Source organism: Vanrija pseudolonga, chromosome 7 (genome assembly GCF_020906515.1).
Source record: "Vanrija pseudolonga chromosome 7, complete sequence".
In the NCBI taxonomy this organism is placed as follows: Eukaryota; Fungi; Basidiomycota; class Tremellomycetes; order Trichosporonales; family Trichosporonaceae; genus Vanrija; species Vanrija pseudolonga.
In genome coordinates, this window is record NC_085855.1 from 345,986 (window position 1) to 372,056 (window position 26,071).

At 62.3% G+C, this 26,071-nt stretch overlaps 14 protein-coding genes across 14 annotated transcripts; 8 read left to right on the forward strand and 6 right to left on the reverse strand.

Annotated features, from left to right (window-relative positions):
* Positions 1-568: 568 nt before the first annotated feature.
* On the forward strand, positions 569-1,274 carry LOC62_07G008974 (uncharacterized protein; the record flags this gene model as incomplete). The annotated part of the gene is made up of 2 exons (XM_062775517.1): positions 569-916; positions 975-1,274. 2 exons carry the CDS (start codon positions 569-571, stop codon positions 1,272-1,274), a joined length of 648 nt encoding a protein of 215 aa, XP_062631501.1.
* A 175-nt stretch (positions 1,275-1,449) lies between these two features.
* On the reverse strand, positions 1,450-2,886 carry LOC62_07G008975 (uncharacterized protein). The gene is made up of 4 exons (XM_062775518.1): positions 2,304-2,886; positions 1,995-2,163; positions 1,768-1,823; positions 1,450-1,708 (listed from the first exon to the last, which is right to left on the reverse strand). Exons 1-4 carry the CDS (start codon positions 2,839-2,841, stop codon positions 1,587-1,589), a joined length of 885 nt encoding a protein of 294 aa, XP_062631502.1. The 5' UTR covers positions 2,842-2,886; the 3' UTR covers positions 1,450-1,586.
* A 704-nt stretch (positions 2,887-3,590) lies between these two features.
* Positions 3,591-5,690, reverse strand: dpp3 (Dipeptidyl peptidase 3; the record flags this gene model as incomplete). Its single annotated transcript, XM_062775519.1, has 1 exon — positions 3,591-5,690. The coding sequence occupies one exon, from the start codon at positions 5,688-5,690 to the stop codon at positions 3,591-3,593; it is 2,100 nt and encodes a 699-aa protein (XP_062631503.1).
* A 906-nt stretch (positions 5,691-6,596) lies between these two features.
* LOC62_07G008977 (uncharacterized protein) lies at positions 6,597-7,187 on the reverse strand (the record flags this gene model as incomplete). Its single annotated transcript, XM_062775520.1, has 1 exon — positions 6,597-7,187. One exon carries the CDS (start codon positions 7,185-7,187, stop codon positions 6,597-6,599), a length of 591 nt encoding a protein of 196 aa, XP_062631504.1.
* A 625-nt stretch (positions 7,188-7,812) lies between these two features.
* LOC62_07G008978 (uncharacterized protein) lies at positions 7,813-8,457 on the reverse strand (the record flags this gene model as incomplete). Its single annotated transcript, XM_062775521.1, has 1 exon — positions 7,813-8,457. The coding sequence occupies one exon, from the start codon at positions 8,455-8,457 to the stop codon at positions 7,813-7,815; it is 645 nt and encodes a 214-aa protein (XP_062631505.1).
* A 2,140-nt stretch (positions 8,458-10,597) lies between these two features.
* On the forward strand, positions 10,598-11,392 carry LOC62_07G008979 (uncharacterized protein; the record flags this gene model as incomplete). Its single annotated transcript, XM_062775522.1, has 1 exon — positions 10,598-11,392. One exon carries the CDS (start codon positions 10,598-10,600, stop codon positions 11,390-11,392), a length of 795 nt encoding a protein of 264 aa, XP_062631506.1.
* Positions 11,393-13,444: 2,052 nt separating this feature from the next.
* On the forward strand, positions 13,445-14,169 carry LOC62_07G008980 (uncharacterized protein; the record flags this gene model as incomplete). The annotated part of the gene is made up of 3 exons (XM_062775523.1): positions 13,445-13,697; positions 13,721-13,790; positions 13,863-14,169. The coding sequence occupies 3 exons, from the start codon at positions 13,445-13,447 to the stop codon at positions 14,167-14,169; spliced, it is 630 nt and encodes a 209-aa protein (XP_062631507.1).
* Positions 14,170-14,291: 122 nt separating this feature from the next.
* On the forward strand, positions 14,292-14,986 carry LOC62_07G008981 (uncharacterized protein; the record flags this gene model as incomplete). Its single annotated transcript, XM_062775524.1, is given in 2 exon segments — positions 14,292-14,308; positions 14,326-14,986. The coding sequence occupies 2 exon segments, from the start codon at positions 14,292-14,294 to the stop codon at positions 14,984-14,986; spliced, it is 678 nt and encodes a 225-aa protein (XP_062631508.1).
* A 188-nt stretch (positions 14,987-15,174) lies between these two features.
* LOC62_07G008982 (uncharacterized protein) lies at positions 15,175-15,837 on the forward strand (the record flags this gene model as incomplete). The annotated part of the gene is made up of 1 exon (XM_062775525.1): positions 15,175-15,837. The coding sequence occupies one exon, from the start codon at positions 15,175-15,177 to the stop codon at positions 15,835-15,837; it is 663 nt and encodes a 220-aa protein (XP_062631509.1).
* A 135-nt stretch (positions 15,838-15,972) lies between these two features.
* On the forward strand, positions 15,973-16,542 carry LOC62_07G008983 (uncharacterized protein; the record flags this gene model as incomplete). The annotated part of the gene is made up of 1 exon (XM_062775526.1): positions 15,973-16,542. The coding sequence occupies one exon, from the start codon at positions 15,973-15,975 to the stop codon at positions 16,540-16,542; it is 570 nt and encodes a 189-aa protein (XP_062631510.1).
* Positions 16,543-16,769: 227 nt separating this feature from the next.
* On the reverse strand, positions 16,770-17,143 carry LOC62_07G008984 (uncharacterized protein; the record flags this gene model as incomplete). Its single annotated transcript, XM_062775527.1, has 2 exons — positions 16,770-16,971; positions 17,139-17,143. 2 exons carry the CDS (start codon positions 17,141-17,143, stop codon positions 16,770-16,772), a joined length of 207 nt encoding a protein of 68 aa, XP_062631511.1.
* Positions 17,144-17,552: 409 nt separating this feature from the next.
* Positions 17,553-18,837, forward strand: PRP1 (Repetitive proline-rich cell wall protein 1; the record flags this gene model as incomplete). Its single annotated transcript, XM_062775528.1, has 2 exons — positions 17,553-18,073; positions 18,111-18,837. The coding sequence occupies 2 exons, from the start codon at positions 17,553-17,555 to the stop codon at positions 18,835-18,837; spliced, it is 1,248 nt and encodes a 415-aa protein (XP_062631512.1).
* Positions 18,838-18,913: 76 nt separating this feature from the next.
* PRP5 (Pre-mRNA-processing ATP-dependent RNA helicase PRP5) lies at positions 18,914-24,280 on the reverse strand (the record flags this gene model as incomplete). The annotated part of the gene is made up of 5 exons (XM_062775529.1): positions 23,538-24,280; positions 20,835-23,483; positions 20,362-20,441; positions 19,644-20,199; positions 18,914-19,608 (listed from the first exon to the last, which is right to left on the reverse strand). The coding sequence occupies exons 1-5, from the start codon at positions 24,202-24,204 to the stop codon at positions 18,914-18,916; spliced, it is 4,647 nt and encodes a 1,548-aa protein (XP_062631513.1). The 5' UTR covers positions 24,205-24,280.
* A 218-nt stretch (positions 24,281-24,498) lies between these two features.
* On the forward strand, positions 24,499-26,040 carry mlo2. Its single transcript, XM_062775530.1, has 6 exons — positions 24,499-24,724; positions 24,772-24,822; positions 24,861-25,114; positions 25,153-25,614; positions 25,653-25,819; positions 25,863-26,040. Exons 1-6 carry the CDS (start codon positions 24,529-24,531, stop codon positions 25,963-25,965), a joined length of 1,233 nt encoding a protein of 410 aa, XP_062631514.1. The 5' UTR covers positions 24,499-24,528; the 3' UTR covers positions 25,966-26,040.
* The last annotated feature ends 31 nt before the right edge of the window (positions 26,041-26,071 follow it).

The window sequence follows — 26,071 nt, forward strand, 5'->3', positions numbered from 1 at the left end:
CGCAGGCGGTGCAGAGGCACGGACTGATAAAAATCGACAGCGAGCCGCCCATACATATGCACGCCCATGCTCCTCATGCATGCCCAGGCATGCTCTCAACCGCGGCAGCTCGACTGCCCACTGGCCATGCTGACCCACCGACCACCTGACCCTGTGAAACGCGCCAAGCCTGTGCGACGCGAGCCAAACACACCCCACCCTCTAAATTAAGTGGCGCCGAGCCGCGCCTGAGCTAAACACTAAATCTGACACAACAGACGTCAACACGCGAGTCGGACTGACTGGGACTCGGTGTCCATCGTTGCGCGGATGCATGAGCGTGCATTCGACACTGTGCACATACACGACGCATGCATGGACACATGACTTGTGCAGTTCACGTCGAGAACGGGAGCTGCGGCGGTGCGAGACACGACGATGCGGCTGCCCGGGGTGGGGGGGGGGGGGCGATTGCTCACTCGTTGATTGCGTCAGGGCTGCCGAGTTGAGTGATCGCGCAGGCCAAGCAAGCTACTTAAGACCGAGGCGGTCGCGCGTGATCTCCTCTTCCCTCTCTTCCCTACACACAATGCTACGCGCACTCACCATCCTCGCCGTCGCAGCGCTAGCGAGCGCCCACGTCCTGCCCATCGCGCGCGACGCGCCCTCCTCCAGCTCGTGCCGCGCACCAACGACCACCCCACCCTCCGACTGCTCAACGTACGCCGCGTCCCTCCGCGCCTCGACGTTCAACGCCGCGAACAACCTCACAGCGTGGGGCGACCTGCTCGTCGCGCACGCCGACCTGGCGCCGATCTGCGCCGCGCTGCTCTTCTGGCGGGCACACGAGGGCAACGTCACGATCTTCGTGCCGCCCGAGGACGGGGGGGAGACGCTCGCGCTGTTGGCCAGCCAGCCGGAACTCATCACCAACCTTGTAAGTCCAAGCTCGCAAGCTCGCGGCCGCAAGCGGCCGCTCGCTCACTCACGCCCAGTACACCGACGGCACGACGCGCTCCCTCGTCCCCGGACAAGACTTCATCTATGCCGGCTCCACGGTCGGCGGGACGACACGCACAGCGTCCGGGTTCGCCGTGCACCCCTGGCGGCGCGTCGTCGCGTCCTATCCCGCCCCGCCGCCGTACGTGCGCGACTTTTTGACGTTCAGCGACGTGAACGGTACCGACGTCACGGCCGAGGTTAGGCTCGCGAATATCTGGCTCGGGATGAATGATCGCGAGACTGGCAACGGGAACGCGAGCTACGTTTACGTGAGTGGTGTCGAGTGTGGATGATCATCAGCTGACGCCTCGCCCAGCCTATCGACCGCGGGGTTGGGTTTGGTAAAGTGCACCCCCCGGTGGACATTACGCCTGGTGGGCGGTGACACGAGGTACACGCCGAGGCCGAGGACAATACTGTAGGACGGACGACGGACATTACACCAACGATGTGAATAGGATACATCTGCACGGCAGAGAACGAAGGCGGAGTACGCGCACAGCGCGGCCGGCAGCACAAAAGATCTAGATTGCGCCGGCGCGCAGGGCGGGCATGGGGAGTGACAAGAAGTGTGTAGCACTGCTGCAGCGCATGCGGGCGGGCGCCTACAACAAGGCGGCGACGGCGAGGACAATGGCGAGGGCGCCGGGCGCGGCGGCCCGCGCCGCGCCGCTGGGCTTTGAGCCAGCCGACTTGATCTCGAACTCGGGCGACGAGGCGTACACCACTGCGGGCGGGGGTTAGCGGTGCCCACATCCAGGCTGTGCTCGCACGCCGCCCACTCACTGCTCTGGTTGGCGTAGTTGAGGATACGGATAAAGTAGCCTGAGCCGGGGGGCGTGCTGGGTGTGTTAGATGCTGTGTGCGGGGCGCCAGCGGCGGGGTAGCGGGCGGCGGTGAGAGAAGCGAGCAAGCGAGCACTGCAGAGTGATGGGCCGGCCGGCGACAGGATGCCCAACTCGCCAGCCGCCCATCTCGGATACAGTGCCTGTCACGCGGTCCACGACACTCACAACGGCGTGATCCCCTGCGTGGCCTTGAGATCGGACGAGTTGACGACGGCGTAGAAGTTTGAGCTGACGTCGGCGCTCGTGTTGACGCGCGCGAGGCGGATCGCGAGCTGCGTGTGGTTGCCGTCGGCGGGCCACGTCCATTCGACGGTTGACTGGGTGCCGGCGACCCCTGGGGGTGTCAGCGGGGTCGGGGGGGAGGGGGATGGCTTCGCGGCGGGGCGGGCGACAGAGCTGCCTTGCACAGCCCATTACGCCCGCTCGCCTCCCTCTACGGCGCCGGCTGCGCCGACGCCGCATCGGCGCACTCACATCCACTGTTGCTCGTCGGGCTCGTAACCTTTGTCGCGTTCTTGTCCCAACTGTACCCGGGCAGCACGTACCCCGGCAGCGGGGCCACGTCGGGACATTTCCCGCCGACCGCGGTGCCGTTGAAGCTGGCCGTGCCGTTGAGGATACACGTGCACGTGCCGACGATGGGGATGACCGTGCCGTTGATGCTGACGGTCGCGTTGATGTCCTGGCACGGCAGCTCCCACGTGATGTTGGACACGATCGTGCCGTTGAGCGGCGACGTCGCGTTGAGCCCGCCCGTCGCTGTCGCCTGGCCGTACGACTGGCCGGCGCCGACGGCGACGGTGCCGGGCCGGTCGTTGGCCGGGGTCGCGGACGAGCTCGGCGCGTCGGTGATGTTGCCTGTGCGTGTCGGCTCGGCGATCGACGTCGTCGCATTGTTGTTGTTGTGTTCTGTTGGCGTCGGCGAGGCGTTGTGCGACGACTCGTCCGACGTCGCGTTCTGCGCGAGCGCACAGCTTGAAAGGAGTGTGAGGGCGAGCAAGGACAGCCGCATTGTGATGGTGGTGGTGAGTGTGATGGAGTTGTTGCAAGTTGAGTGATGGTTTGTGTTTTTCTGGTCGCTCGAAGGCTTCGTCGCTCGTCGAAAGCTCCTCAATGTCGCAAGTGGGCGATTTTGCACCCTGAAGGCAGTCTGTTTGAGGCATCACGTCCAAGGCAAGGCGCCACTTTTGGCTCTCCCCCCCCCCACCTCGGCCCACCTTGCTCCCTCCCTCTGCCCTGTCACTCCCGTGCATGCCGAACCCTCGGCTCTGATGCCTTGACGCGACTCAATTACATCCCCCCCGTTGTCATGCTCATCAGTAGCACCACTGGCCGTTCCAGAACACAGGTGCGGGGACAGCTGGACTAAACTGCTCTCCTCGACTTGCTCGACGGGCACGATATGGCGATTGAAGGGCGCCAAGGCGGGAATGTGACGAGACAGACATGCTCGTCCGCATGCCATGTATAGCACCTCGCGCACACGACCACGGCCACATTCTTCCATTACCCTGTACGGCTTCTATCTACATTGCACGCGCGCGAGGATGGGACGCGCGCGACCACGGCCAGCCAGCACGGGCACGACGCGCACGACGCCTCTGCTCGAGCCAGTGCGCGCCAGTGCTCACTTACACCGCTCGGGGCGTGTCCGCTTCGAGTCTCCGCGCGCGCGTCCACCTCTGCATTCCTTCAACCCATCATCGCCCAGACCGCCCACCTGCCTTCTGAACATAGCTACCGCCACCTCGGCGCCCGCGCCTAGATGGTGCGCTCGAGGAAGCTCTGAATAACACCGGCCTCGTCCGCGGCGTACTCCTTGAGCACAACCTCGCCGCCCTCCACAAACGTGTTGGCCTGGAGCAGCACCTTGCGGGGCTGGCGCTTGGCAATGACAATGTCGCGGTACGCGAGCCACTCGTCGGGGACAGACGTGACCTTGTTGTAGAGCTCGGTGCCGGCCGCGGCGTCGCCAGTCGCCTTGTACACCTGGAGCTGGAGGAGGAAGTGGCCGATGGCGTCCTTTCCAATCGTCTCAATCTTGCTGCGGTCGAGGCGGACACGGAGGTCGTCGTCGCCGACCTTGTCGATCGACACAAACCCGTGTCCGGCGTCCTGGAACACACGCGTGATGGCGTACCGCGCCTGCATGTGCGCCTGGCCCCACTTCTTCGCTGCGGGGTCGTAGAACTCGAGCGCGAGCAGACCAGCGCGCGCCATCTGCAGCCAGGCAACATAGAGAATGTCGGTGGCGAGTCCCTCCTCGACAGACTTGTCGTCGTGCCCAAACACCTTGAGCACGTCGTAGCTCGTGCTGAGGAACATGGCGACCGACTCGGCGCGGCACTCCTCGTAGCTCGACGCGACGGCCTTGAAGCGCGAGCCCCAGGTCTCGCCGGGCCCGTACCAGTGCTCGACGGGCTTGCCCGTGAGCGGGTTGGTGGGCGGGTTCGCCTTGTCAAAGTTGGCCGAGCCGTCGCGCTCCTCCTGCAGCAGCTTGCCGGTGCCGTGGCCGAGCAGCTCGTGGATGCCGACCTGGACCTCGAACGCGGGGCCACGGAGCTTCTTGAACAGCTCGACGTCGGCGTCGTCGAGGAACGTAATCTTCTCGTCGGGCGCCTTGGCGTTGAGCACGTTGCCGAGCGACACGTTCTTGAAGCCAAAAGTCTGGCGGATGTCGTCAAAGTTGGGGATGTTGATGCCGGCCGGCACGCCAGCTGTGGCGAACGTCAGCACCTCGAGCGAGGTGAAGTCGGGCTTGTGGAACTTGTCCTTCTCAAAGTCCTTGCTCCAGGGGAGCTGGGGGATGAACTCGGGGGCAGCGGCGACGAGGCGCTCAAACTTCTTCGTCTGCTCCTTGTTGACAACAGCAACAAAGCCCTCCCACTCGGCGCGCACGCCCGCGGGGTCGCGGTACGTCTCGACAAAGCCAATGTTGGTCTCGACAGCGGGGCCAATGTCCTGGATCCACTCGCGCTGGCTGTCCTTGTGCGCGTCGACCGAGCCAGTCGTGAACGTCGTGACGTAGTGCTCGAGCATCTTCTTCTGGTGGTCATTCGCGGCGTACGGGATCGCCTTGGCGATCTCGGCGGCAACAGCAGCCAGGACCGGCGCGTAGTCGCCATACACCACAACAACCTTGCGCTCGCCCGCGTCGTACTCGCCCGCCTCGGGGCCGTTCTTCTCGGCGCTAGCGATGCGCAGCTCGAACTTGCCGTCCTTGGTCTTGAAGAGGCGCGTGTTCAGCGGGTCGAGGCCGCGCGCCTCGCACCACGTGCCGACGGCCTTGATGTCGTCCTGGGTGATGTCGCCCTCGTAGTAGTTGGTCACATGCCCAGCGTCAAGGTATCCGAGCAGCGTGCGCGCGGCCGGCGTGAGGCCGTAGATCTCCTCCTCGAGCGCGTCGTACTTTGCCAGTGCGCTCGCGGCGTTCGGGGCGGCCGCGACGACCTTGCGAAACGCAGCGGCCGGCACGCGGGGGATGAACTTGGAGTCGCCAAACGACTTGTAGTTGGCGAGGTTGTTGAACACCTGGACCGTGTACTCGAGCGTGCCGGTGAACTCGTCGGCCGACACGCCAGCGTCGGACGCGAGCTTGTCGAGGTCCGCGAGCGCCGTAGGCTGCCCCTTGGCAGAAAACACCTCGCGCAGGAGGTCGAAGAGGCCCGAGGCATGCGGCGTCGTCTGCTCAAGCACGATACGCGCGCCGATCCAGCTCGCAGCGGCGATGTGGTGCGCGTAGAGCTTTTCCTTTGGGCTGAGCGTGTTGAAGTGGTCCTTGATGACCAGGGGGCAGACGGGCGCCTTGGCGTCGGCGTAGTACCGCGCCGGGTTGGGAGCTGCTGCTGCTGCGGTGGTCATTGTGCGTGCTCGTGCTGCTGCTGCAATGGGGCGTGCTAGTCACTCGGTGGGTAGGAGAGAGTTGAGAAAGGAGGAGAGCATGAAGGGTTGTCGCTGTTGGTGCTATTGAAGGCAGCAGGACGATGTGACGCCATTGTGCGTAGTCGAGGCACGACGAGGGTAAAACCGAGCGAGCACACGACGTGGACGGGCGGGCAGGCGCGGCGGCGGCCGGCACATCAACGACGGACACCACGCTGCACCATGCATTGCTCCTCGGCGTATGCATCCTCGCGCCGCTCCTCCTCCTCGCCAGTAAGGAGCCCGCGCATGCTCCGCACACCGATGCACCACGCTGCTCCGTTCGGCACCGGCCCCACTGCCGAGGGCACCGCGTGGTGCGCCAGGTGGGCACTCGGAGCGAGTGGTGCCGACTCGGTCCGGGTGACACGTCCTTGGCGTCGCCGCCTTCTTCTTTTCCTTCTTCTACGGCGACACGCCGACGCCAGGCTGACAGTGACGATCGTGTTGGACGCCGCCGCGCGCGATAGTCATGCTCGTATCCGATGTCGCAGTCTGACAGCTCTACACGGCTCGAGACGGCCTCGAACCAGGTCTGCGACTTCGCCGGGAGGCGTCGCCGAAGCCACTCACTGCTTCTCTACTGTCCATTGCCTTGCCACTCGCTGTGCTCGGACCACCGGTGCCATGAGCGATGTGAGTACTCGGATTGGCAGGTGCGCGAGCAACATCGCGTCCGACAAGGAAGGGCGGATACATTGCTATGTAGTGATACAACTCGTACGGCGGCGGGCAGTGGAACCGGCCTCGCAGACGTCGCGTCAACGGAGCGCGACGACCTGGATGGAGCCAGCCTTGCCTCTTGCTCACGCGCCACTCGCTCGCTCGCTCGCGGACCCGCCTCCCTCACGGCTCGCGCGACTCCCTCCAGCGTTTGCGCGCCGCCCGCAGCCGCTTCCAAGGGTTCTCCTTCTCGCCCTCCTTGTTCCAAGTCATGACGCACAGCCCGTCGCCCTGGCACTTGCGGCACCCTCCTCCGGGGGCACACGGCGGCTGGTTGGTGTACCACCAGCCCTTCCAGACCATGAAGGACGGGTGCTCGACCGACGCGCGCTCGGCGTCCTTGTCGGGGTTGTACTCTGGCTGCGACTTGACGGCGTACCCGCCCGGATACTGGTCGGGGAGGTGGTCGCCAAAGTGGTGCTTCTCCCACTCTGGGCTGTCGGGGCCGGGGTGCGTGTTCCACTCTTCGTTCGGGACGGGCGCCGGCTTCTCCTCCCACGGGACGTAGAGCGGCACCTTGAGCACGGCGGCCTCGCGCACCTCGCGGGGACGCGGCCGCTTCCGGCCTGGCGGCTGCGGCGCGCGGTCGCCTTGTGCTTTGACTTGTTCGAGCGCGTTTGCGAGGGCTGCGGCGTCGTCGGCGTCCGTGTTGGGGAGCGCGGCGGCGAGCGACAGCGGGAGGAGGAGGACGGTGAGGAGGGTTGTGGGCCGCATAGTGGGCGGCGAGAGGGCGGTGCAGCCAGAGGGAGGTGGGAGGTGCTAGGTCGTCGCGATGTCGGTGGTCGGTACTGTCGCGGCCTGCGCTGATGCTGATGTGTGTAGTCGCGGAGCGAGAGTGTGTAGTGTAGAAGGAGCTGTCGAGGTAGGTTGAGTGATGGTCGTGAAGGAGTTGCGAGTTGCGTGGGATGGCCCGTCGTCTCGGCGATGGATGGCTGGCACCCTTCGTCGTCGCACCCGGCCGGCCGTGCCTGAATAAAGGCAACGTCGGGCAACTACTAAAGAACCGGGTCGATGCATCCATCTCGCGCTTTTGTTCTCTACTCTTGCTCTTTTCTTGTTGGCATGCGTTATCTTGCCGACAAGCACATTTGCCGTGGGCATACACACAAGCCACGACACGCCCCCCGCCGCCCCCGCACGTCAGCCATGCGCCTCGTCCCCAAGCCATTGTCAGCCCCCCTTCGGCAGTCTGTGCAGCGGATCATCGTATCGGTCCCGATTCCCGATCCATTGCCCCCCGGACGACCCCCGGCGAACGACTTTGACTGCAGCATTCATTCATTCATTCGCCATAGCAGGCAGAGCATAGTTGTACTGACAGAGCCAGCCAGTGGGACACTTAGTAAAAGTTGACCTTGTTGCCGTCCTTGTTCCAGTTACCGTACCAACCCCAATTCGCCCACCCCCCATCAGCGCCATTACTGTTGAGCTCGCCCGTGCCCTTGAAGGAAATGACGCCGAAGTACTTGTTCTTGTACTTGACCGTGTCCTCCTGGAAGCTGTCCCAGCTAGCAGTCCACGTGAACCCCTTGAAGCGCTGGAAGACGAACACGTTCTTGTCGGGCGCGATCTCCTTGTGCTTGTCGATGAGGCCGTGCACGAACGCCCCCTGCTTGTTGACTTCGCCCTGGATGCCGGCCATGACGGCCTTGAGGACCGCAGCGACGATGCTGGCGATAGGGATGATGGCTGCCGCCCCGATCGAGTTGGCAGAGTTGGGGTCGAGCGCCGCCTCGTTCGGGTTGGGAACGGCAAGCGTCCCGTCGTCCTGCACCGGGACGTACGTGAAGCCTTGGTCGTCCTTCTCCCACGGCGCCGGCGGCTGGTACTTGCCACCGTTGGGGTCGCCACCCGAGGCCACGGCGTCAGCCCCTTCGCGCGCCGCCACGTCCGGCGCGCGAGCCTCCGGCTGGGCGGGGATCCCGGCGGCTGTGGCGGTGGCCGCGAGAGCCGCGAGGAGGGGGATGACGTTGATAAGGCGCATGGTGCTGGCCACCCTGTCAGTGGTCTTGGGTGCCGAGTTGACTTACTTGCTGATGAACTTGGAGTTGGTCAAGAGGTGTTGGTATTTATGAGCTGGAGAGATGGGGAAGTACTGGTGTTGGTGTTGAGAATCACGAGCCCCAGCAGGCCTTTTATGCCTTCGAGGAAGGTCGTCAAACCTGGCGTCCCATCGCACCTCCGCCACCTCGCTCTCAAGACCGCTCCCCTCGTCGTCAAGAATGCTCCACCCTCGCCGCACCTCACGTCGCGACTGTCGCCGCCAAGGACATCGGCAATGTCCCCTCTATGCGCACTCTTCCTCCACACCACGCCGACGGGCAGTCAGTTGGTAAGACGTTGCTGCCAAGGTGGCCGAGAAGGGGATCCCGCTGTGATCGTGGTCTCATGAGGGCCTTACTCTGTGTTAGGAGTCGAGACCCTCGCGGATACCACATGTTCCACAAAGAGTCGAGACACCCGTGGAGGCCACAGGCTCCACAAAGAGGTACATACGGGAAGTGTTAGAAGCGAACAGAGTTACTGAGCTTATAGTTGTTCTTGCTTTGAGCGTGCCGCCATCCAGGCGTCCTGGTTGCCGTGTGACCGAAGTTGACCACGAGTGCCGACGCAACGTGGTGTCGCGGTTCCCGTAAAAGTCGGGGGTTGTAGCGAAGAGAGTTACTGAGCTTATTTACTTCTCCCTGTGACTATCACGCCGTCAATGAGTCCTGGTTGTCCAGCGGCCTCAGTCAACCACGAGTTCCGACGCAACGCGGTGGTGCCACGGCTCCCGAACAGAGGGGCAGTGTGGGGCGGTGTGGTGTTTGTGGGAACAGAGTTACTGAGCTTAATCGCATTAGTGTCCCGGCTGCAATTTTCTGGCTCGCGCCGCCACATGCCCATGTGGCACCACCGCCCAGCGTTGCCAAGGTGACGCCCGCGTCGCTGGCATTTCAGAAATCTGGACAGTGGAGCGGTGTGTGCGTTCTCACTCACGCCCCAGTCATGACGCTGTGTGTCGGGTGGCCGCAACGGGGGATTGCCATCTCACATGTGGGTCGTACTATCGCCTCGTACGCCGTGCCCATCAGGACCGGACACGGCCGTCACCAGCAGTGTCACGACTCTCCAAACGCCTCTCGTGTTGAGGACGCAGACTATCCATCGAAAGGAACCCCGCCTGCAACCCCAGAATAGTGGTATTACGTCTACGGCCCATGCATTCGATCTCCCTCACGGTCATGTTCTCGCCCGAGCCAAGAAGAACACGTGAACCCTTACGCCACGGTACGTCCTCTGGGCAGTACCTTGTGGCAGGAACCAAGCGTCGCCTGTCGATCAGTAGCCGATGGTCAGGCAGCTCTGTCGTCAGCGAAGCGGAGCGCCACACGCCGCCCCACACCCCCGCGCCAACGTCGCCACACACACCACCCCACACAGTAAAAGGAGACCGACCATACCCCCCGAACCCGTCGCCTCGCCCCCGAGGACCGGATTCTACACGGACTCGAACCGTGGACGTGTGCCCTAAGAGCACAACTCGCTACCGTTGCACCCGCCGGTTGGCGGGTGCTGCTGGTGACTTGGTGACCGCGTTATGTATGGCTCTCCTCGGGGGCTGAGATAAGGACACACTCACTCACTCACACGCAAAAGGAGACCTACTCTACCCCTCCGAACCCGTCGCCCGACCCCTCGGGACCGGATTCTCATCACGGGCTCGAACCGTGGACCTGTTGCGCCGCACGGCGGAAACAGTGTTGCACACCCGCTGTGCTGGCTGGCGGGTGTGTGCTGACCGAGCGGTTACCGGCTTATGGCGGTGGGTAGCGGACAGCTGCCGTCACTCACTGCCGCCGTCTCAGAGTCGAGCTGCTCAACGTCTGAACGACAGCGGGCTACAGGAGTGGTAGGGACGACGGCGCAGTGTGTGACTGGCTACTTCTATACAAGCGATGAAGCAACTTACTTGGCGTGACTGAAACCTCGGGAGTTGCTGGTGTTACATAGTGCCCCGGTCGTTCCATGTTAGGCACATGACCGCACAACCTCCAGCCACAGTCTTCTCCAGCCCACGACGGCCACGACTCTGACTCTCCACTTTCCACTCCTCTCTACCTGCCAATCAACCACCGCCCACCATGCCGGCTCATCAACCCCTGTCCGGTACCAGCATCGTTGTCCTCATCTGCGTTATTCTTTCTGTTCTCCAAGTAGGCTCCACGCTGTTCATGCTCGGCGTGCGCACCTTTCCACCATCGGCCGCCTTCCTCGTCGTGTTTGCAGTCAACACGAGCGGAGCGTATGACACGTCGCGTAGGTTGCATGTCGTGCTGGAGCCCACTGTCATCGGAATCTGTGCCGCCGTCTACGCGGCGTTCATGATCGGCGTCATGCTTGTTGTGCACGACGAGTCGAAGCTATGCTGGCTTGTCGTCCTCATCGACATGTGCTGCTCCTGGTTTATGGGCATGGCCATTAACACTTGGTGCTCCTTCGAGTTCGAGTCGACGCTAGACGATACACACGAGTGGGAAGACCGCCTCTACCGCGACACAAACTTCTTCGGCCAGGAGACGCCTGAGGCCCGCGATTTCCGACTGTATCAGGAGGCCGTCGGGATCACTCTCAAGATCCAGGAGCAGACGGCTATCATGAATGTTAAAATCGCCGAACAAGAGAACGAGAAGGCTCAACTGGAGGCAAAGCTACGCGACTGCGACGACGTGATTGCCTTGGGGTGGGACTGGCTAGCTCACGTCGAGGAGGTTCTGGCCGATGTCGAGAAGCGGCGGGCCGCCGACCGGACCTTCTCGAGCGACGCCGAGATCGCCAAGGCCGGCGAACTCCTTAACAACATCCGCCGCACTCTCACGGAGGGAGCTGCCAGACGAGAGGGTTGCGCCGACAGATCCAAGGAGGGATGTAGTGTGTGATGCATGTTGTGAGGGGACGGCGGTCAAGTCGTGCCTTACTGCACTGCACTCGACATCACACGTCCAGCCCCCCAGTTGTCGCAACTTCTCTTCTTTCCACATCACCCACAACAATGACAACTGGGGCAACCTCAACCATGCAGTTGGGGCCCAAACGCTGCCTCAACCTACTCCACGCATTAAGCGCCGCCACCTTCCTCGCAGGCTGCAACCTACTTGTGCGGTGGATCGCAACTCGCCAGTCCAATTTCATCCACGGCTTTGTCTTTATGACTGCGTGGGGTGCATCGCAGACAGGGCGCGGTCTATACGGTATCTTGGGGGAGAAAGGTATATGGTTCACCGTCACCCTTATCACGGTCATGGTGCTGGCCAGCGCCATGGCCCTCCTTGCCTTCGACGTGCCAGGGGTGCCAATCCTGTGTGTCGACTCCTTCGTCTTGGGCGGCGTGGGGCACTTCGTGGACTGGTGGCACTCCTTTCAAGGCGATAGACACCACGAACTCCAATACATCAGCACACTCGACCGACCAGAGCTCGAGGCGCTCAAAATGGATCTCGAGGCCATACTGGCGCCCGTCGACGACGACCTGGCGCGCCTCGACGCACAGCCGTGGAGGAGGTTCTTCGCCAAGCTCAAAATTCGAATCCTGCACCCCGCTGTCCACCAGAACCGCTTTCGCTTGGCTGCTGTGTCGGCACAGCTTGGTCCTGAGACAGGAGTAGAGAAAGGGTAGCAGTCTCATGTGCAATTCGGTGGCTCAGACATGGTCATGCCGCGGCCACCCTCTCCTCGCGGGCATCGACGAGCTGCGTGTCGCCCACCCGCAGATCGCGACCGACGACCAGGTCGCGGCCCTCAAGGGCAGCGTGCACCGCGACCTCGCCCGCCTGAGATACTTGGGCCTGATGTAGTTGTGTATGTAGCGCGCGCCAGGGGTACTGTGTAGCTGTGTCATGGCTGAGGAGCCGGCGTGAGATGCCAAGAGCCGAGGCCACACACCCGCCGTGCCTTGTCACTCAAAGTTCAGCCTCCTCCAGACCGAAACGACTCCAGATCTCACTCAACTCGGATCCTTCGAGTGCTGCTCATCTGTTGTCACATCATTCGCGACGATGCCGACTACGACGGCACCAACGTTGCCGCTGCCAATGTCGCCGTCTACACCCTGTGGATCATGTGGATTGCCTTTCAAAGCAGCTCAGCCCAGGCTACATCCCTCCCAGCGGCGTCTCGCACAGCATTGACGGTGCCGACCGAACCGACCCTTTCGTCTGTACCGCGGCTTGGAGGCCATGAGCCCGGCCGAGAAGGCGAGCGTGCGGCTGCGCCTCGAAGAGTCCCCCACGCGCAACATCGCCCTGCTGACGTACCTCGAGGGGAGTAACGGTATGGCCTCAGACGACGAGGTCGCTGTCCTCCGACGCATGGTGGGCGCCGACGTTGGCAAGCTGTGCTGCGTTGCACAGGCGAGACGGCGGAGGAGGGTAAAGCCGAGGTGTGACGGTAAACCCGATATGGCTTCCATGCACATACCACCCCCCCCGGGTTGTTGAGTCGCTTATGCAACAGGATCCGTGGGCTATTGCCATGCCGCGGCCGGCGGATCACTCGGCGGCGGCCGTGGCGCTCGCCACAAACCCCAGTGGCGATCTGCAGTGGCGCCCATGCCGCCGCCGAGCTTGCCGATGCGTCACGTCACACCCACCTTGATGCGGCGAGCGACACGACGCGCCGTGCTGTGCCCCGACGACACATGCAGTGCGACCTTGCACCTGCCATGGCCCCCGTGGTCTGTCTGGCCTGGATCATGCGGCGGTGCGGTGCGGCAAGTGCTGCTGCACCAGGGGAAGCAGGGCCCGGAATCTCAGACTGCCCCTCTTGGCGCCGTCGTGCCTTGCTGGCGTGACGACGACCCCAACAACCACCACTAGCCACCGACTTGAGCTCAACGACTGGTTGTTGTGCTTTCTCGTCCATCCACTCCACCGTGACAATACTGCAGGATCCTCAAGACGTCCTGGCGCGACGTCAGAGCCCTGCTAGACGCCATGCGCCGCAACGTTGTGCGCTTGGCTGAGGTGGAGGCGCAGGCAGCGCCGCTACGCCGCAACCTATACCTCAGCCCGGAGGCCTTGTTCTGGCTTGCTGCCTCCTTCGCCTTTGCAAGGATCACAGCGTCGCCCTTCACCGACCCAGAGCGGTACTTCTCATCCGTCGTCCAACTCCTCTCCATCTTCAACGTTGCTTGCATGGTCACCGCCCTGACGGGCTCGGGGCAAAAACCCTCGTGCTCGCCGGGCAGTTCGTTTTCCTCCCCTCCATAGTCCTCCTCCTCGGCTTTGGGATGTTCGAGTTGGAGTTCTTCGCGAGCGTCGCGGGTGTTTACGCGGCCATGTGGGTCCTCTGGCTCATTTACGCCGTAGTTACTGGCCATCCCTCCCGCCCCGCCAATAGCCAAACTGCCAGAACGACAGTCAAAGACATCATCGAGTCCCTGCGTGAAATCTCGCCTGCGCTGGACGGCAGTAGACAAATTCTGTTGGGTCTCGAGAAGTTTCACGCCGGCGACATCGACTTCCTGAGTGCAGACAATCTCGCGGAGTTCCGGGAGAGTGTTGGGGACGACGACGAGATCAGGGCATCGTTGCGGGCGTTCGCGAGCGACGATAAGATCGCGGCTGCGCAGGAGGAGGTGCGGCGCAACTATTTGCGCTTGGTTGAGCTGTCGGAGCTGCTGGAAGCTGAAGTAGAGAGGTACAAGGAGGATGTTTGATGTACGAGCTTTGTGGCGTGACGATGGCCACTCATGGCCCGGTGCCTTGTTGCGATGCAAAACCACCTGCTTGCTCGACCAACACCAATCTCGACGTCCTTGCCTTTATCCATTTACACACAATGCCCCGCCACCACCTGTACACCCACGCCAAAGACCTGCTGACCCGCCCGCGTTTCGGAGCATCCTCGTCACGGCCGGCAGCGTGCTCACCGCCGTCGGCGTGGTGGCGGTCCTAATCGCTTGGCTGGCCGACAGCGTCCACCCCATCCTCGGGCTCATCGTCCTTGTAATCTTCGTCGTCTCCGTCCTTGGCATCTTCGCCGGTGTGCGCCTGGCCGTCGTCGCCGCCGGCGGGGTGGGCACTGCGGTCGTCACCGCCATCCCATTTGTCCTCATCACGGGCATGGGGCTCCCCCTCTGCCTTGTTGGACGCAACCCAATCTCCGGCTGGTGGATCGTCGGCGCAGACGTTGCGGTGTACACCCTGTGGGGAATGTACAGTGCGTTTGTCAGCAGCGAGGGGTACGTGCCCGTCAGCAGCGAGGAGCAGGACGTGGAGGCCGCCCCCGGCCACACCGTCCTCCTCGACGAGCTCCCCCTGCCGCCGCGGTACGGTGAAACCCCGGCGCCATGCGAGCAAGTCCTCGCGCGCAGCGTCACGTCGGTGGCGTATGAGGGTGAAGAGTTGGCGTCCGCCGCCGACGCCGCGACGCTGCGCGGCATCGCGGCTGCCCATCCGCGCAGCCTGCGCGCCATGGCTGACGTCCTTGCCGTACGACTTGACTTGGAGAAAGACAAGACGGGGGAGGAATAGTATTGCCAGGCCATACAGTACAGAGGCCTACCTAGGCATGTCAATGCAATGGCGACGAGATGTAGTGTTTGTTTGTACTCGTTGCACCCTCGTCAGCTGTGTCAGGTCGTGCCTTAGGTGCAGGCAGTGCACCATGACAGTTCGTCGCGGGCCTTTCAGTCGTTACAACATTCACATCGCTCACGACAATGCCGACAGCGCCGCTCTCACCACCTGGGTCGGGCAAGGCCCTCATCATGGGTAGCATCGTCTTGCACCTCGTCTGCGTATTCTACGTGGTCCAAGCTGTCTTCCAGACGGCCAAGAGCTATGCCCTGGCATATGTCGTAGCCTTCATCACGATGGCGGCCACGGCCTGGTCTCTCGCGAGTGGGCTGTACGAGAAGCTGGGGCGCAGAGGAATCGCACTGTTCCTCTTCCTCGTCGCTTGTATGGTCGTAGCTAGCGCCATGCTGCTGGCGGACAACATCGTCCTCGACGAAGGCGGCGCAGGCTTGCAACTCCTGCGCGGTTACGCCGGCGTCTTCTACGTCGCCACCCTGGCCTCGGCCTACCGCTACCCCAGCTCGAGCTCGCGCGCGTACCCGGTACTCCGGGACCTCGCCACCGCCGACCACTGGGACCTCGGCGCGCGCAAGCGCGCTCTCGAGGCCGCGCTCGCCAACAACACGGGCACGCTGGCGCGTATCTCCGAGTTGCGTTTCGCACACCCCGACCTCGCGACGAATGCCGAGGTGGCCGCGCTGTGCGCTGACGTGCGCCGTGACCTTGGGCACTGGACTGCCGTGTCCGAGGCGTATGCTGTGCGGTTTGAGGCGGGGGATGCTGTGCCCCAAGCTCCGGGAAGTTGATGTATCAGTTGTTCGCATCGACGTCATGGGCTGTGGAGGTTGAAAGGCCGCAGGTGGTGCGGTGCCTCGCTCACCACCAGCCTAGTGCTGACAACGACAACCGACCTCGACTTGCTGTTCATCCACTCACCGACAATGAGCGCACTACAGCAAGTCCTGGACCTCCTCGCACGTGCCTACACCCCAGTGTTCTACGACGTGCTCGCCACCGCAGGAGGCGTGCTCACCGCGCTCGGCCTGGCAGCCGTCACGGTCGTCTCCCTCACCAGCGACGTCCCGTTCGCCGCCGGGATCGTATACCTGGGCACCTTTGTAGGCTGTGTGCTCGCCGTCTTCTCGCTCGGGCGCCTGGCCGTCGTGGCGACCGGCTCGGCCGCGAACGCGATTGCTGCGGCCGCCCCGTTCTCCATCATCACCATGACCGGGTCCATCATTTGCTTTATGTCAACTCCCCAGCTCTTGGTGTGGTGGATCGTGGCCGCAAACGTCGGCGTATACGCCCTGTTACTCATGTGCGCGCCGTTCGGCACCCCGGGCGGGGTACCCACCACCGGTGAGGCTAAGGATGCGCCACAACTCGACCCGTGCCTCCGCGACCTTGAGCACATCAGCCACCCGGAGCTCAAAGTCCGGAGACGGAGTGCCGAGAAGGTCCTCGCGCGCGCGCAACGTCACGTCGCTGTCGTTTCTGGCAGATGCGGGTGACCTGGCATCTGCCGACGACGTCGCGATGCTCCGGCGTATCGTGCGCACCGACGTGCAAAGGCTACGCATCATTGCTGACATGTTCGCTGCGCGGTTTGAGCCCAAAGAAGACGGGAACGAGAAAGGGAAGGTGTAGACGTAGCGCAGTTGGATGAACAGTTGCAGCAGACTGGCATAGGTTATACAGTGGATGATCTATGCCGCCAGAGGCGCAAAGCGCTGCATCCTCAAGACTTGTACAGTCCCGGCCTCGAGCCCCTATCCCAAGCAGCAAGATCTACGTCAGCCATGAGGATGAGGATGAGGATGAGGATGAGGATGAGGATGAGGATGAGGATGAGGATGAGGATGAGGATGAGGATGAGGATGAGGATGAGGATGAGGATGAGGCGGATGAGGACGAGGACGAGGACGAGGACGAGGACGCTCCTTATCCGTGTCTACGTATGAAATGATCAAAGTGAAGCATCTTCTCCCCCAGCTCCATAGCAGCCGCTCAGTTGACCGCCTTCGATACTTCGAAGCACCTGCACCCCGAGGCCCCCCACTGCCTGATGCCGTACCAGCACAGCCATGCACAACCCAACCCCACCCACCGCATCACGAGCTAGCCCAGTGCCGAGGCACACGCCCGTAAACTAAGGCAGCAGCACTGCCCGCCATGCTGAAACACACGCCAGAGCGACAGCCGCACTCGGCCGCCCAACTGACCTGTCCCGCGCCGGCTATGCCGGAGTCGAGACCAGCTTACTACGCGGTCCGCGGCGTGCCTGTTGCCAAACAAGAGCAGGCACCACGGGCAGTCTGCTGATTGTCGACGCGTCCGCCATGCCAGCCAGATATATAGTCGTTGAGCGGCTCACGCTGCCTGTTACATAGCTGCTCTCTACGCCTACAGCCGCGCGCAACTTGTGATCCTAGCTCAACTCGATCTGTCTCTCCAAGCGAAAAGCCAGCCGATCCGCCACGTTCGCCACATCAAACTCGTAAAACCCAGTCCGACCCTCGACATGACGAACAGCAGCGACACTGTGGTGCTGAACGGCGGAGCCAAGGGGGTTATAGGCCAGCCCGCTGGGCCCAAGGAGCAGGATGTCAACCAAGCCACACCTCCGTCCGTCACGCCTCCGGTGGCGAAGCCCCCCATCGCCAAACCACCCGCCGCCAAACCCCCCGCCGCCAAACCAACTGCCGCCAACCCTGCCGCTGCCAAACCCCCGTCAGACAAGCCTCCTGCCGTGGGCCCCGGCACCGTGAAGCCCGCCGCGACGCCGGGTGCGACAAAGCCAGTCGCTCCGAAGCCACCGACAGCAAAGCCATCCGCCTCGACACCAGCTGCCCCGAAGCCAGCCGCTGCTCGGCCGCCTTCCGCGAACCCAGCCGCCCCCAAGCCGGCCGCCGCCGCACCGCCCTCGGACCCCCCAGCAGTCACCTCACAGCCTAGGGTGAGGAAGCGAGACCAGCTCAAGTCCGTCTCGGCGCGCTTCTTCGGTGCGGCCGGCGCTGCGGCCAGCGCGATAGCGGTCACGGAGTAAGTCGTTGTCGGGAGCCAGCCAGCTGACACAAAGCTACCAGTATGACGGCGCTGCCAAGGAAGGCCAGGAGCACAGCATCTCGCTGGGGCCGAAGCCTGGGTCGGGGGTGAACTTCCCCAAGATATCGTTGAAGAACGTTGGCTTCGGGCGCTCAGGCAGTAGCGGTGGAGGCGATGGCGTTGGCGATGACGCCTGGCCGGACGCAAATCAGCGGTACGCCCAAGGCTACGAGGGCGATGGTTACGACGAGTTGGCTGCCGGCTATGAAGGCTTGACTGTCAACGATCGCGTCGGTCCCGACGGAGAGGAGTGGGGTGAGGGAGAGGAGGAGGAGGAGGAGGAGGAGGAAGAGGAGGACGACGACGAGCCGCAGGAGTGGCAGGAGCAGCAGTGGGAGGATGGGCAGGAGTCGCAGGAGGGGCACGAGTGGGAGGAGGGCCAGGAGGGTTGGGAGGGGGATGAGGGCGGTGTTGTGGACGACCACGACGAAGGGCACGATATCGAGCAGCAAGACCAGCAGTACCCAGAGGACGACAATGAGGCCGAGGAGTCCGACGACGGCACCGACGTGATCCCACAACAGTTCTCTCGTGGGTGCGCGCAAGGGCAAGACGACGAGGACGATGACATGGAAGGGGAGGGCGAAGATGATGGCAACGGGGATGAGCGTGTGGCGGAGTATGAGGAGGGAGTGGACGAGGACGAGGAGGACGACGACGACGACGATGATGATGATGACGACGACGAAGATGAGGTGTAAGGAGAGAGGCGACAGCGACGGCCACCTGGTTTGTATCTCGGATGTGATTGCTGCTCTAAACTGGGTTGCATGGTGTCTACGCTGCGCCAACAACCTTGCGCCCATCAAGGCCAATGTTCTTAGCCTTATCCTTGGCCTTGCTGCGGCGGCCGGTACCCTCACGCCCAACGACCTCGAGGAGCGGCGGCTCGACATAGGACCAGGTCTCGCCGCGGCGCTCAGCCTTGGGGTCGCCCCAAGGCCTATCGTGCTCGCCACGCCACGAGAGGATCTTGCTCAGCTCCATGGCTGCTCTTGCGGGGTCGAGTGGTGGCGACCTAGGCCGCGGGATGATGTCGGTCGGCTTTGACGGCGCTTCCTCCTTCGGCTTGGACGAGCTTGGCACAGGCACAGACGTATACGTCGTTGTCGTGACCGTCGCGCGGCCCTTGCCCTTGGCGTTCTTGCCGATAGTGAGCACCTTGCGCGCTGCGTCGGCTGTGCTCTTGGCCTTCGGCGCATTGCCCGGCAGCGAGGGGAAAGAACCACCGCCCGTCTCGGCGATCCACTTCTCCTTGCGCAGCCGGTCCTCCTCGTCCCGCTCAGCCTGCTCGAGAGCCTCTTGCTCCACGATCTCGCCCTGGATCCGCTCGATGAGCCGGGACAAGGCGTTAGGCGCAAGCGTCGGGCGGGAGCACGACGGACAAGGCGCGTGAGGCGGCTGAAGCTTGCACAGGATCAGCCCGCACGCCGCACACTGCGGCGTGTACGGTGCGATTGGGTGAACGCGGGCTGCACGTTAGCTCTGTCATTTCTCCCACACCCACCTTGACAGAAGCATGGCACATAGTCGTCGCTCAGAGCAACCTTGCCCAAGCCCGCCCGCATGCCCTTGAGGTTGGCAATCTGGCCCTCGAGCCGGAGGACAGCCTTGCTCTTGGGCAGATCCCAGATCTTGTCCTCCTTGGCCTTGCCCTTGTCCTTGGGCGCGGGCTTGGGCTTGGCCTCGTGGATGGTGATCGCGCTCCCGACGAGTCCAGAGCGTGGGGTGTGCGCCCCGCTGCCGGGCGTTGCGCGGTTTGCGCCCTTGCCAGAGCCGCCGCGGCCGGGGAAGAGGTCGTTGTCCTGGTGCTTCTGGTACACCTTGCCCCCAGGCCCGAACGCGGCCTCGAGCGCCTCTGCAACGTTCGTCGACGACGACGAAGCAGCCGGCGTCGCGCGCCCGCTGCCGCTCGTCGACTTGGCCTTGGGTTTGGGCTTCTTGACTAGATCCGGGTCCGGAGTCAGGATCTGCGGCCTGCTGCTGGCGGCGATCGAGGGGAAGCGGTACTGAATGTACCTGTCTGCAAAGGCGCGCGCGGGGGCGGTGGTGCCGAGGAAATCCTGGCAGTGTTAGTGGTGAACGTGGAGGGGCGATCAATCGGTGGGGCAGGTGATCGTGTGATGGAATCAATAGGTGGTGCGAGCTGCATTTCTGCGTGTGCACAACACCGGCTCCCACAGAGCACCAGTGGTGTCGCGTACCAGTACCAACGCTGTACTCACCTGCAAATGCGACCTGAGCCGCACCTCGCTGGTGTAAGACTCGAGGTCGGGGACGATAGCCTGCTCAACCGTCTCGGCGTCTACGGCCGGTCAGCTGATGCTCTCCACACGGCTCGTCGAGCTCACCAAAGCCGAGGACGTCTTGCAGACCCTTCACTACCCATGCTGGAGTCGGTGCCATGGTGTAATGTGTGTTGTTGCAAGTTGAAAGGATGAAGGGATGAAGAGAGTTGTCAAAAGTCGATGAAACTGCAACAACGGGGGGCAATGTCCATCATCGACAACGTCATGAAAGAGTTCGGATCCGAAAATGAATCCCTCCAGTCAGTCACTCGCTCCGACGCGACATCACAGACTGCACAAGACATCGAACAATGCTCACGGGTCCATACTGAATACATGCATTGGAGTATTGTTGAGTGATCACGCCTCGTCTCTTTTTTACGCCCCCCTCTACACTGCATAACGCCCACCGGCCGCCGCCGCGCGGTCAGTGTTGTTGAGCGCCTGTACCGAAGCCTCGACAAGGTTGCGACGGAGCTCTTCGACCGCCGCGCGCACGCGCATCTCGTCGTTGGACTCGATAAGGAGGTGGAGCTTGGGCTCTTGGCCGAGGGCAGGCTCGTCGCCAGGCGGGTAGTAGACACCACGCATGGTGACTGAAGCGCCAGAAATCTCGGACAGGAGAAGCATCTGCTCCTTGTTGGTCGCCTTCCAACGAGCCTTCTGCGGGTAATCGTTGATCGGGAAGATGGCGTGCCAGTCGGTAGCATCTGGGTCCTTGGTACGACGGTGCGGGTCGGGTGCCTGCGCTGCTCCCAGAGCAGCAGCCTTGGAATTCTCGAGCGTCTGTTCCAGCTTGGCCGCAATCTTGGCCAGATTGGCCGCGTCGATGTGTCGTCCTTCCTTGCGCGCCTGGTCGATCATCGCAAGTGTCTGCGCAGGCAGCGAGGCCGCGTCCGCCTTGGTACCACGAGCCGCAGGACCAGACGGCAGCTTGTCGGGAGCGGGGCCGTGCACAACCTCGACGTTGATCTCGGTGAAGGTGTAGTCCGACTCGCCCTTCATGGAGTTCTCACCGGGCTTGAAGTCGTTCTGCTTGGGCTTGTAGGGAATGACAGCACCCTCACGAGAAGACAACGACACGGCTTCAGAAGTGTCGCCGTAGGTATGCTTCTCGGCGCGGTCCTTCTCTTCACGCTTGCGCTCAATGCGGTCGAGACCCTTGCCTGCGAAACCGCTGCCAGCAGCTCGTGCCTTGCCCGACTTGATCTTCTTGAGGAAGCCATCGGACATCTCCTTGAGCTTGTCGGGAATGAACGCGTTGGACGCCTCCAGAGCTCGCACAATGTCGACCGAGAACTTCTCCTGCTCAGGCGTGACAAACGTGATGCAGGTACCGGTGTTGCCTGCGCGTCCAGTGCGACCAGCACGATGGACGTAGTCTTCCATGTGGTTGGGAGCGTCGTAGTTGATGACCAACTTGAGCTCCTTGACGTCGAGGCCACGAGCAGCAACCGATGTGGCGACCATGGTGGGGATATCGCCACTCTTGAAGTTCTTGATGGCCTCCTCGCGGTCGACCTGGTCCTTGCCTCCGTGAAGTGACGAGGCGAGGTATCCACGCTGTAGCAGCTCGCGGAACAGGTCGTCGGCAGACTCTTGGCGATCGACGAAGATGAGAGTGCGGAAGTCGGGCTCGTCGGGGTGCTCGTTGCTCATCTCGCCAAGGATCTCCAAGAGACGGTTGAACTTGGTGTCGGCGTCACGAACCTCAACACGCTGATCAATCTCGGCGGCGACGACTGAACGGCCTCCGACCGTAATCTCAAGTGGCTTGACGAGGATCTTGCGGGCAAGCGCCTCCATCGTCTTGGGGAAGGTCGCCGAGAAGAGAACCTTTTGGGCGTCGGGGCGAGTGTTGTTGATAATCTTCATGACCTGAGGCTCAAAGCCCATGTCGAACATGCGATCAGCCTCGTCCATGACGAGCATGGTGGTACGGCGAAGGTTGGTCACACGACCATTGTTGGCGGTCAACAGGTCGATCATACGACCGGGAGTGCAGACCACAATCTCAGCACCCTTCTTCATGGCAGCAATGTCGTCGCTGATGGACTGGCCACCGACGGTGCACGACACGCGGAGGTTCATTACCTTGGCGAAGGGCTTGGCCTCCTTGTAGATCTGGGTGGCAAGCTCACGGGTGGGCGAGAGGATGACAGCGATAGGGCCATCGAGACCACTGACTGGTCGCTGGTCCTTGACATGGCGGAGCATCGGTAGCAAGAAAGCAATCGTCTTTCCTGATCCAGTCTTGGCAATGCCGATGACGTCGCGACCCGACATGATGGACGGGATCGACTGGGCCTGGATAGGCGACGGCTTCTCCCACTCCTTGGCGCGAATGACGTCGAGGGCGGCAACTGGTAAACCAAAGGCGCCCCAGTTCTGAACCGGGCGTGGGGCATCGACACCACGAACTTTGATACCATCCAACTCGAGGCGGAGTAGCTCGGCATCTTCTTCGTCCATGTCGGCAACTTCGACGGGTGCAGTGTAAAAGTTCTTGCGGAACGGCTCGTAGTCGATGAGCGAGTGGTCGGGAGTGGGAAGGTCCTTTTTCCTCGACTTGCTTGCAGCTGCTTGCAGGAGCGCCTCGGCCTTGGCAAGGCCCTCGGCGGCCGAGTTGCGGATCTCAACCTCATCGTCGCTCTCATCGCCTCCGATAAGCCCCTGCCGTTGTCGATCCTGTTGTGTGACCCGCTTGACCTCGGCCGTGTTGGACTTCATGAAGGCGTCCAGTGGGTCCTCGTCTTCCTCCTCATCAACGTCCATCTTGGAGTCGGTTCCGTTCGTGCCATTCTCCTGCTTGACGGCAGTCGAGTCGTCCTCGTTCTCCTCTCCCTCAACAGCCGCCATGTCCTCGGTGACAGCCTCAACATTTGCTGCTGTTCCGCTCTGCACTTCTGGGTCGAATGACGGTAAGTCGAGCTTGAGAAGCTTGCGGTCACCCTCGTCGTCATCGTCATCCAGTCCAAGCGAGCGCTTGAGCGGCGTCGGCTTCAATGGCACACCGATGCGTGAGAGCGACTGCGAACTGAACGACAAGCTAGACTTGCCTATAGGCGCTGCGCACGTTAGTCCACGTCCAGGCTTCACGCGGCTCAACTCACCTTTGCTGAAACCAGGCTTCACTGGCGACTTTGGCTCGGGCGTCGAGGCTGCCGAGTTGCTAGCGCTCGCCGTCTTGGCCAGCTCACGGCTCTTCTTCCAAGCTTCCAGGCGCTCACGGGCGATGCGCTTCTTCTCCTCCTCCGACACGGGAGCGGGCGAGTCCGAGTTCGGGCGGCGGGGTTCTGGTGAACGGCCGGAGCGCCTCGAGGACTCACCGTTGACACGGTCGCGACCAGAGTCGCGATCACGGTCATCGCTGCGGCGTCCATCGCGGTCTCGGTCATCTCGTCGACGGTCGCGCTCGCGGTCGTCGTAGCGGTCATAGTCGTCTCGTCGGCGGTCACGATCACGGTCTCGGTCTCGGCGGTCGTCCCCACGGTCGTCCCTGCGGCGGTCGTAGCGATCGCGCTCGCGGTCACGGTCACGATCGCGGTCACGGTCTCGGTCTCGCTCACGCTCACGGTCCCTCACATATCGGTCATCGTCGCGCGAACGGCGGTCCCGGTCGTAGTCTCGGTCGCGGTCGTCTCGGCGGCGAGAGTCACGAGAGTCTCGGTCATCTCGGCGGTCTCGGCCAGACTTTGATGGCGAGGGGCTTCGATACGAACTCCGGTGTGAGGAGCGGTGCTGCTCGGGAGAGCGGGACCTACGAGGGGAGCGAGGCATCTTGTGTGCGGCTTGCCACACCTGCCTTGAGTAATGCGAAAGAGGATGGTTGGATGCGGAGTTGATTGTCTTGAGACTTGTGTCTCGTGATGTGCATCTCTCGGCAAAGGACAATTCAAGTTGGAGCAGGCAGCAGTCGCCACCGGATACAAAAGGGGGATAGGCGTGCAGAAGATTAGGCGCGTTAAAATAGGCCCGCCCCATATCACCCGAGGTTCACCTCCACCTCTCGAGTTGACGCGTGAGAGAGAGCGGCTGCGCTCACAACAACAACATCCCACCATCCCACCCTCATTTACAACGACATACACAAGCATCACTACAATGCCGCCCACAGCGTTCCCAATGCTATCTCCAGAGATCCTGGCGCATCACCCAGCCTCAGAGGTAGTCGACCTCCCCACCCTCATCGAGGAACAGGACCGCCTGGCCGAGGAGGCACGCGAGGTGCTTCCCTACTCGTTCGACGAGTGCACCTACTCCAAGGGAGCGTTACGGCAGTCCATCTTTTCATGTATTGGTGGGTTCACCAGAGTTGCGAGTTGGGTTACAGCTGACATTTGCCAGACTGCGGAGAGAAGGGCGTGTGTTATGGCTGCTCCATATCGTGCCACGCTGGTGAGCAGATAGCGCGAGGCTCAGTATCTGACCACCAGAGCACCGTTTGGTTGAGCTGTGGACCAAGCGCTCGTTCAGATGTGACTGTCCCACGTCATCGATGACACCGGCCGAAGCTGGGCCCTCCAAATCCAAACGACACTGCACCCTCAACCCGCCTCATGAGCAACCTCAACCTCCCAACGAGACGAACCGCTACACCAAGAACTTTGCAGGCAAGTTCTGCCGCTGTGGAAGGGACTATGACCCCTTGACGGAGACTGAGGTGATGGTGAACTGCCTTGCCTGTGAAGTGAGCTACAATTTTCCTCGTCCAAGCTGACAATGCAGGACTGGTTCCACGAGTCGTGCCTCAACCTCCAGCCGCAGCGGGAAGCGCCATTAGACGATGAAGAGGATGAAGAGGCCGACTGCCTCATTCCCTCAGACACGTACGATGCTCTGATCTGTGCAGACTGCGTGCGGCCGCACTCCTTGCTCTCTGAGCGTGCTGGAACGAGTGGGTGGATGGCGATTGTCCCAGGCGAGAAGGAAGGCGAGTGGACGGTGGTTGGGCGAGCAGAGTCTGCCACGAATGGGTCCAAGCGCTCTCTGGAGGAAACGGACCTGCCCGACGCGAAGAGGACGCGTGTGGAGGGATCGTCGGAACAAGATGCCGTGTCGGCGGCTGTGAATGCCGAAGTCGGCGCCACCGCGAAACCCGTGGATAGTACACCTGCTACTCGGAGGAAGGGTGCGGGCGACATATTCCTTGCAAACGGCATTCGTGAACGACTGGGACGCGAGCTCGACGTGAGTACACCTACGTTAGGCTCACGCTAACGACTCAGGAGAAGGCGATTGCGTCCTTGCCATTCCCTCTCGTCGACGAGGAGATCTATGAACCACCCGCGGACGAGGAGGAGCCCGAGACACTGGATGCGGTTACTGAACGTATGGTCAGCTCGTTGCCCCGTGTCCAGGCCATTGAGGCTCTGCATGGATTCCACGCCATGAAGTAGGTGCCGTGCCGTTGTTTGTGCGTTGCTGATCCCTCGCAGGGACAAACTCAAGGCCATGCTCGCCGGTCATGCTCAATCGGGACAAAGTGTGAGCCGTGAAGACATTGAGACGTTCTTCCAGGACCTCAGGCAGAACAAGTAGTTGTAAAGTAGACGCTCGCGACCATGCTCGTGATGCACCCTCGTTGTATCAACCTCAGCGCTAATTGATTACCACGATTTTCTAATACATTTGGATTTGTTTGTAA